This window comes from Ananas comosus, linkage group 7 (genome assembly GCF_001540865.1).
Source record: "Ananas comosus cultivar F153 linkage group 7, ASM154086v1, whole genome shotgun sequence".
NCBI lineage: Eukaryota > Viridiplantae > Streptophyta > Magnoliopsida > Poales > Bromeliaceae > Ananas > Ananas comosus.
Genome location: NC_033627.1, coordinates 2,509,484 through 2,523,718, shown reverse-complemented (window position 1 = coordinate 2,523,718; position 14,235 = coordinate 2,509,484). Strand labels below are relative to the sequence as shown.

The following is a 14,235-nucleotide window of genomic DNA, read 5'->3' as shown; positions in this document are numbered from 1 at the left end:
CTAAAAGTTCAAGGGCACTTAATGTTATAAAATTGAAGTTAAGGGGGTTCATTTCAAAATGATCTATAGGTGAGGGGTTTCCACATATTTTATTCACCAATAATTAGTGTTAAAAATATTATTTTTAAAAGTTTAAGGGTATTCATGAAATTACTCTTTTATTATCTCTTATCAAAAGAACAACCCAACCAACTTTTTAAGGGGTAAATTAGTCATTTTACAATTTTACCCTAACGTCAGTTAGAAGAAAGGATAACTGTGATAATTTTCTACATTTGAAGGGGCATATATGATATTTTTAATTTTATAGGGGTATTTACGATATTTACATGTTTAAGAGGGCTATTGCTGAAATTGCCCCTTAATCTTATTACCTTGACTCTTTCTCCTCTTTTTTTGAGTAACTCTTTTGTTAATTAACTTAATAATAATATTTTTTTCCCATTTTGGAGTTAAATTAGCATCTTATTCCTACCTAGGCTTTGTTATTTTTGGTTTTTGAAAACTTTTGTCTCCCTCAAATGCTCTTTGGATTTGGTTGGCCTTTTAAATAACTTTTTTTATTTCAAATCTCTAATAAATTTACACGTTAAACATAAATTTAAAATTTTTTATTAAAACAAAGCGAAAAAATGACCAAGTTCAACTCTTATTTTAGCTTCAACTTAAGATCATAAAATTAGAAAAACTTTCTCAAAGCGATGAGTGAAAAATTAAGAGAAAGTCGCTAATTCTCTCGTATGTCCGAAGTTTCTGATTCAAATCCTAAATTTATTAGATCTGGAAAATTTTATTAGGTATTTCCAGATAAATCAAAGCAAAATAAAATTAAGAAAATATCTGCACCATCATGGCAAAATAAGTTATAAAAAATAAATGATAAAAAATAATAATAATAATAATAAAAAAAGTAATCATGAGCACGTGGCTCGGTCGTGCTTTTGACGAACCCAACCCCGCGACGCGACCACTGACCACCCTCCCACCTCTTCGCTGTTCGCTAATCGCTATTTTATTCCTCTCTTTCGCTCTTTTTCTCTTTGTCCATTTCTCACTGTTCATTGGATAGCGAACTTTTTTCGAACGAAGAGAGGGACCAGGGTTAAAAAAAAAAAAAAAAAGAAAAAAGGAAAAGAGAGAGAAATCTAGGGTTTCGAAACCCTAGATTTTTTTATTCCCCCGCCCCATCCCCCGAATTTCCCTCCCAATCCGAACCCCAAATCCCTTCGTCTTGTTCATCCTCCCCTCTCGGCGAGTCCGATCGATGGTGAAGGGGAGGAAGCTCCCGAGATCCGAGTTTGGAGGGTAACGTCGACACGGAGACGATCCATGGAGGCCGTGGCCCCGAGGGCGGCCCCGTGCCCCTGCGCCTGCCCCTACTGCTGCTCCGGCCCCTCCGAATGGCGCCGATCCGTGAAGCGCAAGGCCGAGCCGGACGCGGCGGCGGGGGAGGTGGTGCGGGTGGAGGTGGAGAACGAGGTGGCGGCGCTCCGGGAGGCGGTGGCGGGGCAGCAGGAGACGATCCAGCGGCTGTGCGCGGAGCTGGAGGAGGAGCGGAGCGCGTCGGCGTCGGCGGCGAGCGAGGCGATGTCGATGATCCTGCGGCTGCAGCGGGAGAAGGCGGAGGCGCAGATGGAGGGGCGGCAGTTCAAGCGCTTCGCGGAGGAGAAGATGGCCCACGACCAGCAGGAGATCGCCACCCTGGAGGACCTCCTCTTCAAGCGTGATCACGCCATCCAATCCCTCTCCTCCCAAATCGAAGCCTATCGCTACCGCCTCCTCCGAGAGGGCATCGCGATCGCTCCGCCCGATCTCGACGCCGAATACGGCGACGTCCTCTTAACCCCCGACGCCGATGCCGCTACCGCGAACCACCTGTTCGAAGACCTTAACTCTCCGTTCTATGACTACCCTCCGCTCAGGTGCACCATCCCCGGCGGCAGCGTCGGCGATCGGGATCGCAAGGATGATGATGAGGGCGACCGCCTCGACGCGGCCAATCTCGAGAAACCGGAGCCGGAATCTTTACGGGATTTGGAGCAGCGGATCCTCCAGCTGGAGAAAGAATCGCCGCACAGCAGCATTGTGATGGAGGAGAAGGGCGTCGTCGAGCAGTCGCTCGACGGCGATACTAGGCAGGACTTCAGAAAGGTGGAGGAGTTCCCCGTGATGGTGGACCGGCCGTCGGATGAGCCAGGCGATGATGATGATGATGATGATGTGAGCGATCGGGTGTACACGATTGATACCGTGCATAGTAATCCGACCGCCGGGGTTTCGGAAGAGTACTCAGGATCACCAACGGCGAAGGGGAAGGGATGGGAGAAAGAAGGGGAGACTGATATAAAGAAGCTTTATATGAGGTTGGAGGTATTAGAGGCTGATAGGGAGTCAATGAGACAGGCCATCATCTCGATGAGGACGGAGAAGGCCCAGCTAGTGTTGCTTAAGGAGATCGCTCAGCAGCTTTCGAAGGAGGTGATACCGTCCCCGGAGAGGAGGATTGTGAAGAAGAAATCTTTCATCGAGAGCTTCCCGATCATAGCAGTATTTAAGGTAATTTATTGGGTAATTGCATCTCTTTAATTTGTTGTTTGAGTATATAAGTTTGAATTGGCTGGGAATGCACAAGGAAGGTCTTGTTTCGTTTCGAGAGTTAATGGTAACAAATTCGTGTTTAAAGGTCAATATCTAATGGCATTTTGCTACGGAGAAATACTATGCAGTTAAGTAGCACTCAGTAGATATCGAACGAAATACTTCCAACCTTATTCTAAGGCTTTGCAATGTATATGTTCTGTTTATATGGTTGCGTATTTCTCTTTTAATAACTGATTTATAATCTTTATTCTTGCTCTCTTCCACTAAATATATAGCTGTGTTCATAGATTAAATGGCTGGCGTGCACTTTTTGTTACCTTTGATTTTCGAATAGTGATTGGTGTCTTCATATTTTCACTACTCTCTGCCAACTAATTTTCTTGCAGTGTTGTCAATAGAAGGATTACATTTCTTGAGCATATTTGTTCTTATAATAAGTTAAGCATTGTTCTACATAACTTTGACGATTGTCATGTCCTTTTCTCTGATTGACATTGTTAGTTTGAATTATATGATGTCTCTGATTGACATTGTTAGTTTGAATTATATGATGTCCAAATACTAAAGGCTGTCGGAATCTCATTGTTTTTAGGATCATACATTGCTCAGAGAGAGTTTTTGAGTCTAATTGAATTCACTAATTTCTGGTAAATGAGTTTTCACTTTGATGGTTTCAATATTCCAGCCACAGACAAGCTCAAACTCGAATATCCAAAGCTGAACCTTCTTTCAAACTCTCATAGATTTTAGATACGTGTTGCTACCATTGATCAGTAAGTCAAATTACTGTACTTGTGTTGCCAATGTCTGATGAAACTTTAAGTTTTCTTTACTAGTGAGAAATTCATTGAATGATGTTAATTTGGCTTGGTGAAGGAAATTATTCTGATAATCCAACTTGTTAATTTGTGGCAGCTAGAGTAGATTTGAAGAAAGGCAATTAGAAAGAAAATTGAAGTTTAGGAGAAAACCACTCCACAGTTTTAGTGCAGTTGAAACCAAACTGTACTCTTCAAACGCTTTCTCATGCCTATGCACCTTCTGATTGTGGTGTGTTATCTTTTTGTTTACTTTTTTTGGAGGGTTTATATTTTATTTCAGCCTTGAGGAGTTATCAATTTTTAGAATCCTCTACATTTTTGTGACAGAGAGATATTTTGTTTGATTGTATGGTCAATTTATTTTTAATTGTCACATCTTTATATTTCTGTCTTAGGTCAAAATTCCATGTGGATTAGCTTACCATTGTTTCTGAATAGATGGAAATTAGGGAATACTCTTTCTTTCATCTGTTGTATTGCGTTCAAATTGTATAGAGAAGAGCATGCATCAGCAAGTTGCTTTTATCTCTACACATGGATAAGTCCTTGGGCTCTTAGCTTCTTATCTGTTCTTTTGTACTTTGAACGCTTCAATACCATGTTTCCATTGGTGTTAATTCGTGGTTACAAGGTGTCCACTTTTTCATTTGTTTTCTCAAACAATAGGACCATTGGGATTCTTTTCATGGAGTAAGTTGGCCAGGCCATGTGATAATAGATTCTCTTTTTGTGTACTCTGTTTCTTCACTGCCCAACTGTTTGATTATTCAATATGCTAACTAAACTAATCAGATCTGATATAATAGCAATCTCTTGGTCTGATGGTTAATGCTAGCCTACAAGATTTTGTACTCTTGAATCAGTTCTTTTACCGTGTTCAGTGAATTTAATTACTAAAATTTGAAGATAGTTCTTTGAAGGCTCTTTGAGCGGTTACATGAGGTTGGTTTCTTTGACTTGCTAGTCTATCTCAGTGTCGATGACAGCCTCGTATTCAAGCTAGTTATCAAACTTTCATAATATTCTATATGGATAATTCATTGTACTTCAGAAGTGCTTCTTGTTTCCCTTATTTTTCCCCCTTTTTTTTTGCAGTGGGTCTTTTCTTTTACATTGTGGAGGAAGAAAGCACCTCGATGTAGATACCCTTGTGGCTTGTCGAATAGCAATGTCGGGTTACTGCTGCTTTTAGACAAGTCCAATCAGGGGAGCCAGCGGAAGTTCCTCACACGAGCACGAGGATGACTGTGTTAACTCGCTGTTTCTCTATCTTCTGAAGCAGATAATACCATTAATATAAATCAAAAAAGGATATCCGTTCAGAGTGTGTCGTTGTATTGGGAGATGCATTCATTTTGTGGTTTGCATTGTTTTCTTTTTCTCTTTTTCTTTTTCCACTTTTGTTTTTTAGGGGATTATGTTTCCGATGGTATTTGTTGATCATGCTTGGAGAGCTTTCTCATGGTCTATGAGAGGGTCATAGCTTTTGTATAGATAAACATTTGTTGTTATTTGATTCCTTTGAATTTTAGGTATTAGGAAACGAGTCATGAAAATTTGACTGTGTAATATAAATTACTCCTGCACTCCAATTGTATTTTGTTTGTGATCTCTTCTCTCTCTCTCTCTCTCTCTCTCTCTCTCTTTTCCAAGACTTCGAAAGAGTAAACAAGAGAAAAATTTACCTATTTTTCGTGTCAAATTATAAAATGGTGTCTAACAGAACTCATGGACGCACGCAAAATTTTAATGCGCTTCTAAATTTTGTAAAAATGAATTTTTTCTGTACTTGACGTGTGATCTTTGGCAAATGATAGAGCCATTTTAGCTGATGAGGCTTTATCAATATAGTTTAAACACTCTCAAAGCCCTTCGAAGCATTCGTTCAGTTGAAGATATAAATCTTCACAATAAAAATAATAATAATAATAATAATGTGCATAAAACTGTAAGGCGCCATGAAGCATACAAGGCTAAATATAAATATTAAAATAAATAAAAATAATAATAACAAATATATAAACTAGGACAGATTTTTTAGTACAATAGCCTTCTCATAAAATTTTATTCTAAAAATAAACCTAATAAACCTGTTAAATTTTTATTTATAAATATAGTCCTAAAAAAATAGTGAATTATTCACCGTTTTTAAAAGCGATGAACCATTCACCGCTTCCTTTTTTTTTTCTCACTTCTTTCTATATTGTGAATAATTCACTGCATTTAAAGATCTATTTTTATAATTATTTTTAAAAAAAAATATTTTTATAATTATAAAAATCAATAGGATTATTTATAAAAAAAATTCAACTGGGACACAACAAAGCAAGCATATAGGACCTAAACAGCTACTCGAGCCAAAAACAAACCAAAAAAACAAAGGAGCATATTAGCTCTAACGTTGTTTTCCCATGCCCTACCCCCATAAGCCCCCGCCAAGACGCCAAAAAAACGATGACCAAAATTTCTTATAATGACAGTCATAACAGGACATCTCAGTCGTAATATGGATGTCTTTCATTTAAGTTTTGAATTACCAACAAGATAAATCGATCCAAAGAGCGTACAGTTGATGTGGAAACCCATATGCCGCCACAAAGCTCCGCTATATCCACTTTTTTCCTTCTGAGCTACACCTGTAAAGGTCACAAGAACTTACACAGTTGTGAAAGCTACGTAAGCACCATCGGCATACTTGAGGCGTCGTACTGATACAGAGCGCAATGACGGCACCAGTGTTGTTTCAGAAATGCCGAAGGCATCACAGCTCTCTGAAAGATGCTTATCTGATTCAGATTTCTTGCAGAAAGAGTCCATGGCAACATTTAAGCCAACTGATGAAGGCTCTGTCGAAAAGCTGCAAAAGCCCCAAGTTATTCAAAAGATAAATAAAAGGGAAAACTTCAAGCAAAAAAGACTCCCGAGCACATTTCTAATTAATCACCCTGTGATTCAAAGTGTAGCACCTTGTTCTCCTGTGATTCTTGCTTCAGTTTTCCAAAAAGAACAATGCAATCAAAAAGGGCAGCAATGCACTATGCTGTTAAACCCCGGGGTGGTGAAAAGGACAATGGCTAAACATGGAGATTCCTATACTTTCAGCATTTTACAGAAACTAGCGATTGCCATGTGTTCACTTTTAAGGAGTTGCAATAGAAGATTAAGCAACAATCAGTGGAGCAAATGGCCACACTTTGCACCGAGGGATAATAAATTGCAAACCAGAGGGGGCTTTTCAAAACTTTTCCAAAACTACAATATGCAGATGTAGAATTTAGTAAAGGGAAGAATTGTTATGTCGCATACACAGAGTCAAAACTCCTTCCATCCGAGCTCATTGTAGCACAGACTCCGCTAACAATCCATGGGGGAAGAATAGTATCCTTTATCTCGATACTATAGCAAATACCATTGCCAGAAGAACCAAGAATAGCTTCGGTTTGTTCTTCTGATTCAGACCCCCTTGAAGAGGGAACAACCATGTTGGCTTTCCTCATCTCCTTGCATCTCACCTACAGGAAAACACAGGTGATGAAATTCTCTCAATCTAACAATAAAACTATTACAAGACATAGTTCATTAGCAGAACAATGTTGATACAAGGCGATTCAACAGAAATAATAAAAAAAAAAAATGGAGACTAGGATCAAATCCTAGTTCAGACAACAAAGTACGGGCCGAAAGAAGTAAAAACCTAAGAAACAAACCTCTGGAATAAAAAAACAAGCATTTTGGAATGGTACAGGGGAGTAGAGTACAGGAACATCCACACCACTAAAGGAGCTAAGAAAGAACCTGCAAAAGGAAACAAAAAGAAATTAGATCGTGTACCAGATATCAATATCCTAAATGAACATTTAACAAGCTCACTTACCTATAGTTTAATAAAAAGTCGTATAAACCATGGACACTCTCATTTCCAATAAATGACAGGAGAGATTGAGGCGTATTGTCTATATCAGAGAAAGAGTCTGATAGGAACGCCTGCATTTGTAGGTTCCAGATCATCAAAATCCTAGATAGTAGAAGTCTGGTAATGTTAACAGAGAAAGGTTTGAGTATTATTCAAACCTGGCCTAGGTTACGCTTCTCAATTTCAGATAATTCAACCAAGTCATCTTCGCTAGCTTGCTCAACTTCAGCACGACAAAGAGGCATTGAGAAACAAATATCCTACCAGTAGGATTGCAAAGGTAAAATAATCAGATAAGTTATCTTGAAAAGCCAGCTAAAAATTATCATATATTTATTACTATTAGAATCCTCACATAGGCTAATGAATGAACACCACTTAAGTTCTGACAGAACTCTGCCTCCTCTAGCTATTGTAGCCATCTAAATTGCAAGATAAATAGGCCTATTGGATTTGGTTAATTAGAGTCTAGCTCAAATCTTACAGGAAAGTAGGCCCATCACCTTCTGCCCAGTTGTTTAGAAGGTAACTTTTCCTTTATATTGCCCTCCGTAGACTGGTTGATAAGCCCACAGCAAAAGAAGAGAAGAATGCTATCACCATCTATAATTGTAGGGACAACATTTGATATGTTGATGATTTACCATAATTCTACTCTGGTTTAATTATTTTTACCTCTTCCTGAAGGTAATCATAAATAAAGGGGAGATTAGTCCTGTTGTACAAACAATATTGAGAAGCCTTCAAATTTTCACGAATTTGCCATAAGGGTCAAATCTCCATTACAAATACCGCTCAGCCAATCCATCCATTTGTTACCCTTGTTCATATTATACGCGATCAATTCACCAACAAATGCTCAATTATTTTACTTCTTCAATAGTTCAAATCATCATATTCTACGTCTATCATTGTCGTTAGCATTCATTAGCAGTGATCTCTTTTTCGCTACCTTTGAACAGCATCCCCTATCAGCAGTATCCTAATTGTTTAACTTTCTATCCCCATCAAGGCTTCAAAACTAGCAATCTACGATTGATTCCAATATACTAATCAAGTTTGGTTAAGGCATTTCTCTTGGTTGCCTATGGTGTGACTATGTCACATTGGGTTCGATTGGAAGGTGCGGATCACGACTATATGTTTGTTAATATCACTAGCAGATACAGGATTAAAGTAATTAAGCTGGATGCGACAATATGTCCCACATCAACCTCCATATTTCTTTGTTCTGCATTTAAATTGCAAATCTAAGGAAAAGTGTAGAAGTTTGCAAAAAAGAAAAACTAGTGAAACAACTTACATGTTTTTTGAGCAAGGACCGCAAACCACGAGTTGATTGTGACAAGTAAGCATTACATGATTGTTTCTTACCCAAAAAGACCCCACCAATGAAAAGAACCACAAATTGTGATGTATAAACTGCAAATTATCAGGTAACCTTGAGTATACAAATTAACTACCAACAACAAGAACTTTAATACTAATACTAGATAAAATAAACAAAACACTAAAATTTGCAACATTAAACCATCTTGCTTATTTTTTTCCATAAAATCTAACAATCACAATGATGTTAATAGCTTGAATGCAATAATTCATATATCATTTTAAATTGACAGATATGAATAAGATCATTTGTCTCGAGGACGGTCACCAGTAACATTCTATATAAATTGATAACAAAATATAGAAACAGGCATGCTTTAAGAGGGACCCTCATAATTGCACAGTATGAAAATGCAAAGATATTACGAGCCTATAATGGAACATAGATACCCACAAGTGCAATAATTCACAAACAAAAATACGAATGCCTAACATTAATTTACATCTAAGCAGAACTCTTTTCCACTAAAATGAAAATTCTACCCTTTGCATTAGTTTCACTTTGTTCTAAATATCTCCATATCTCTTAGCATGAATTACTGTACCCAACATGAAGTAACGATGGTTGCTACTATTGTTAGGGCCTATTTGGTTTGCTCAAACTAGGAGCTGAACTCACGATGTAATGTAATGTCCTGCCTCCCAGCATTTGGTGCACGTTAGAGAAGTCAGAGTTGCGACTAATTAAGGTACTGCCGGCTAAGACAATTTTCTACTTTCTACTTTCTACACGACCCCATGGGAGGCCCAGGCAGTGTTTTTACAGCAGCCACCCAGTGGCAGCAGAAAACTTAAAATAGTAAGCTTCGGGAGGATATGTGTTGAAGTTTTAGTTCGTTGCAATTTCAAGGCTGACAAAAAAAGATGGCCAATATACTCCTTTGCTTGTCAATAGTACACTTGCTCAGAGAAAATTCAAAATATGACTTAAGCAGAAAATTTGTTCAAATTAATAACATCACAAGCCAATAGACATGAATTTAAACATATGTTATCATGAGAAAACTGTAAAAACAGAGTACACATGATATCATTCACAAGGTGAAATTTTAGAACCAAAATCAAACATCCAGTCTGCTAAAATGGGAAAACAAGATATATACATGCGTAGAAGTGAACTTGAACATATTCAAGAGTTAAAGATAGCAGATCCACTCATCAGACGTCTAAAGATGTTGTCAAGATAATTTAGCAAAGGTACATCATAGAGATGCGAGGGATTACCATAAAACATAGTAGACTTGTTCTTTCTTAGCATATAGTAAAGATTGCAAAATGAATCTTCCCAGTCATGCTGCCTTTTCTGCAAAAAGTCTGTTTCTGTGAATTAGCAAAAAGAAAAAAAAAACAGAGTTATTTACAACCTAGTTCCACCAAGCTAATATTTTGAACAAATAACAGGGGGGTGAGCATAAATACCTCCCTTTATACTTGATGAAGCCATAGCTGATATGATGGAAGGAGGCAAAGAAGATTGAGGGTAAACCCATGAATATAAAGCCTTTGAAAATTGCTCGCTCGGCACATTGGTACCAGACGTGCAGCCAAAACTTTGGCTCTTGCTACAACACTGAGAAGTCAACCTGTTAATCCCTGCTGTAGAAAAGCTTGCCCTTACCTTGTGGAACCTAATGTAAAAGAATTTAACATGGTCGCATCAGTCTGATTTATTTTAGTATATAAAACTAGCTAAAAAGTAAACTTCATTGTCAGAAGTTAGCATGGAAGCTACAAATCGGTGCTACTTCTATTATTGAACTAGAAGAATTGCCATGCATCTTGTAATATTAGCAAAAAGGGAGGACAAAAATTAAATGTTATTACCCCACAAAAATAGGTCATTTAGACTCTCTCTCTATTATCTTTAGAGGTACGTTTACATGAAATGGAAGGAAAAGAAGTTTAGGTGTTACATTCTAGCTAAACTATTTGGAATGACTATAATCCAATTTTTCCTACATGGTCAATAGAGTGTCTGTTCAAATTGCCAGCATGTGTACTTGTAAATTTAATCAGCCATCTTATCACTTTTCTAGCAAACCGGGCAATAATGACTACCAAAATTTGAGATTTAAAAAATAATCAATAGTACTCACCACTTCACTGAAGACGATGAGACTAATCTTAAGGAAGTTTTTAAGGTAAAATCCAAAGGAACTTTATCCCCTGGTATGTGAATTTCGGAGGGATAGACATCTGAAGAGATAGAAGGAACATCAACAAGTCTTCGAGAAGAATCAGCCAGTGAAGAAGTGGAAGGAACATCACGAGCTACCAATCCTTTAAGTGCTTTTTCCTATCAAAATTATTGAAGTAAGCTTAAACCACTGAAATGACAAATAAGGTGGTATGGCTAAAAGTAGCACTACCATATCAAGTTTGGCAGAATCAACCAACTTCTCGTTTCCAACATGGAGCTCAACAACACTGCGCAAAGGATTCTGGCTACATTTATCAATCTTCTGAAAACCATCACCAGCGATATTTCTAACAGATGGGTCAGAAGGTTCCAAACTGTCAGCAGTGACTCCATCACCGCTAGATTGAACACAAACAAAGATTAGCAAAGTAGCAAAAAACAATATTAACTGCAGTCATACATATTGAGGTTGTGAATCTATTAGTGTAGTACCATGGAAATGATGTAGCCTTCGTTGAAAAGCTACAAGCAATAGTAGCATTACTAAGGTCGCCAGGTTTTGCACAAGCAGTTGAATGATCCTGCTTTAAAGGAGTAAAATCAAAGCAGTTTAGTAAGAGCCTTCGAAGAAAGAATATTTGGACCTCAGCACCGCATGTCTTACATATGTTTACGATAATTAAGTTGAATTAAAGAAGAGCAAATATGCCGAGTCATAACATTTTGGACCTTCACGTTTTCTTTTCCAAATAGTACTCTGCACCTCTCACTTGACTTTTTGATAGGATATACATCGACCATACGAGTATTAATGTACTTTGGAATCTTCAGGTGCTCAGCTTTCTTGGGACCATCAGCAGTCCTATTATCAGCCCTGCAAGTACAACAGCAGTCAGAAACCAAATAAACAAAAGAATTATAAGCATTAGCAAATGCTACCTATCATAGTCCTGTAGAGGTGGCAATTCCTCATTAACAAGCAATTCATGGGTCCTTCGCTTCAACTGCTCTCCCTACAATAGAAAAATTTATATGAAAATCAACTTTAATGAAACCCGTGAAAGACCTCTTTGCCTTCCCATCCCGACCTATAAATAAATGCTTAAGACATACACCTTTTATGCTAGCAAATGAACAGAATAATTAACCTTGTTTCATTAGCTGAGTTCAATATATAAATTGCATTGACAAACTTTTCCTATCAATGCAAATAGTTGTTGTATTGCTAATTTCAGCAGATTGTTGCTTCTCTCCTGCAACTTCTGTGAGCTTAAACCAAAGTCTTCTCACTCACACTCAAAACCCAAAAGATAGCCAGATCAACTGGTCTTACTAATGCCATCCCAGATGTTACAAAGAAATGGTAGCACACATTATTTGTTCACTATTTTACCACTATTACACTGTTTGTATAGCCTGTCAGTATTAAAATACTCAATCTCGTACAATAATATAACTTTGACTGTAGTCTCTTAAGCTGAAATATATAATGCTAGGAGCAGCACTCCAAAAAATTGATCTGAATGCAAATTCAGCAAGTCAAAACATCAGCAAGTCAAAACAAAATTTTTGTGTGCAGGTCCTTAATATTTTAAATAAAACTTTCACATAATCTTCTTTAGTAAAAACTCTAACAAGTAATGATATTAATGGCTAAGATGGATCGCAGTAAAATCACAAGTATAAAGTTGCCTAAATTTTAACATCTACAATGACTAAATAATTCCAGCCTTTAAATTCAAAAATTATAATGCTCTATACCAAAGAATTGGTTCCTTAGTAGCATAAAAAATCTAGATGAGAAAAATATTTCATCTCAAAGTGGGTAGGACTACATAAATTGTGTTGCACTATAGAAAATTAATGAATCACATATGCCAATAGGAGTATGTAAATGAAAGCAAAGACGATAGAGTTTTACTCTTAGCTCCGACGGGGTCTTCCTCTTCATTTTCACATCTGATTTAAGTTTCCCGAAAGAAAAACTGTTGAGTTGCAGAAGATTCAAGAACAGCAGCTTTTGCCATAATATCCAGCTCCTATGACAGCATCTCTCTCTCTCCCCCTTTGACAAGTAACACTCTCCTCCTATAGTAAACACCCAATGCAATAAGAATTCACAATTGATAGCCTCAATCTCTTGTTGTATCAAATCAACAATATGAGCAGTAATAAACTATAGCAATCAAAGAACACCAACAAACCCTAAATCGAGCAGGATCAAGATTTGAGAATTAAATCAGAAGGTTCTGCATCGCAGACAACTTACTTTTATTTTTAAGTCATACGTGGTGCATTTCAATTAGCTAATCTTTCAATATATAGTTTCGTTACAGGGAAATCTCATACACCAAGAAAACATAGAGCTTTACAAAGAGGCAAACACCATTCATCAAGAAAACATGAGATTATATAAGAAAGTATTGGATTGTAAAGCTAATAAATTTGTAAAGATGCTTCATAAATTTGTACAAACAAAGTAAACAAACCTACATTATAATATGTGATCAGTATTTCTCATTATGAAACAATGGAATTTATCAAGTTTCTGAAACAAATAGGGTAAATGGTGTCCCATACCAGCTCCATACAATTTTAGCATCAGTACTTAACAATCATTTTTGTATGTCAGTCCACAATATGCGGAAATTGAACTACGAATACAGGTCGCAGTTTCACCGGTCACTAAAAAACACATTGCAGTGTTTCTACACTGAATAAAACAGGGTTCACACCGATTACCAGCGTGGTGAAATCGTTCACCTTCTACAGCCGTCTATATCAAATCAACTACTAATTAGGGTTTCGATTCGGCTACCTAAATACTGTAAAGGAAGCATACAACTTGGATTTACTCCCTAAAACTAAGAACGAATCTTAAGATGAAACTATAAACTAGCAAATTCCTGAAAAGAAAATCTCTAGCATCACAGCATGAAATATACTTGCGAATATTTCCATCTAAATTAATTTTTCAAAAAAAAAAAAGGCAAATAGTAAACGCTAGAACCCTAATCCTTACCACCACCGATCGAAGAGGAACTTAAGATCGAGCTCTGATTCCCGATCGAAATGGGGAAGGAAGACGACGTGACGAGTCCACGCCGAGCGAGAGGGATGGAGAGGGGCGACGACAAGGAAGGGTCGGGGCGAGAGCAAAAGCGAGAGAGAGAGAGAGAGAGAGAGAGAGAGGGGTTTGAGTGGGAAGAAGAGAGAAAAATGGGCGGCAAGAGAGATGAGTTTTGGATTTTTTAGGGGGAGTTTGGATCCACGTAAATATACGGAAACGTAAGTCTCATTCCGAAAATTCTTTTTTGATGCTTAGATTGGGATTTCGGAGAGACTACATTACATGCCGTTAAAAAATACGA

At 37.6% G+C, this 14,235-nt stretch overlaps 2 protein-coding genes across 7 annotated transcripts; one reads left to right on the top strand and one right to left on the bottom strand.

The window, feature by feature from the left end:
- On the top strand, positions 1,033-5,034 carry LOC109713020 (myosin-binding protein 7-like). Its single transcript, XM_020236932.1, has 2 exons — positions 1,033-2,556; positions 4,518-5,034. The coding sequence occupies exons 1-2, from the start codon at positions 1,330-1,332 to the stop codon at positions 4,665-4,667; spliced, it is 1,377 nt and encodes a 458-aa protein (XP_020092521.1). The 5' UTR covers positions 1,033-1,329; the 3' UTR covers positions 4,668-5,034.
- LOC109712323 (protein downstream neighbor of Son) lies at positions 5,864-14,107 on the bottom strand. Of its 6 annotated transcripts, none has more exons than XM_020235826.1 (15): positions 13,887-14,107; positions 12,786-12,952; positions 11,804-11,877; positions 11,585-11,738; positions 11,357-11,448; positions 11,094-11,262; positions 10,821-11,020; positions 10,144-10,352; positions 9,949-10,038; positions 8,639-8,757; positions 7,494-7,595; positions 7,297-7,406; positions 7,130-7,217; positions 6,729-6,934; positions 5,864-6,279 (listed from the first exon to the last, which is right to left on the bottom strand). In XM_020235826.1, exons 2-15 carry the CDS (start codon positions 12,813-12,815, stop codon positions 6,078-6,080), a joined length of 1,845 nt encoding a protein of 614 aa, XP_020091415.1. In that variant the 5' UTR covers positions 12,816-12,952; positions 13,887-14,107; the 3' UTR covers positions 5,864-6,077. The 6 variants fall into 6 exon arrangements, with proteins under 6 accessions (XP_020091415.1, XP_020091414.1, XP_020091412.1 ...); XM_020235825.1 differs by having other exon boundaries at positions 9,949-10,044; positions 11,094-11,259; XM_020235823.1 differs by having other exon boundaries at positions 9,949-10,044; positions 13,887-14,106.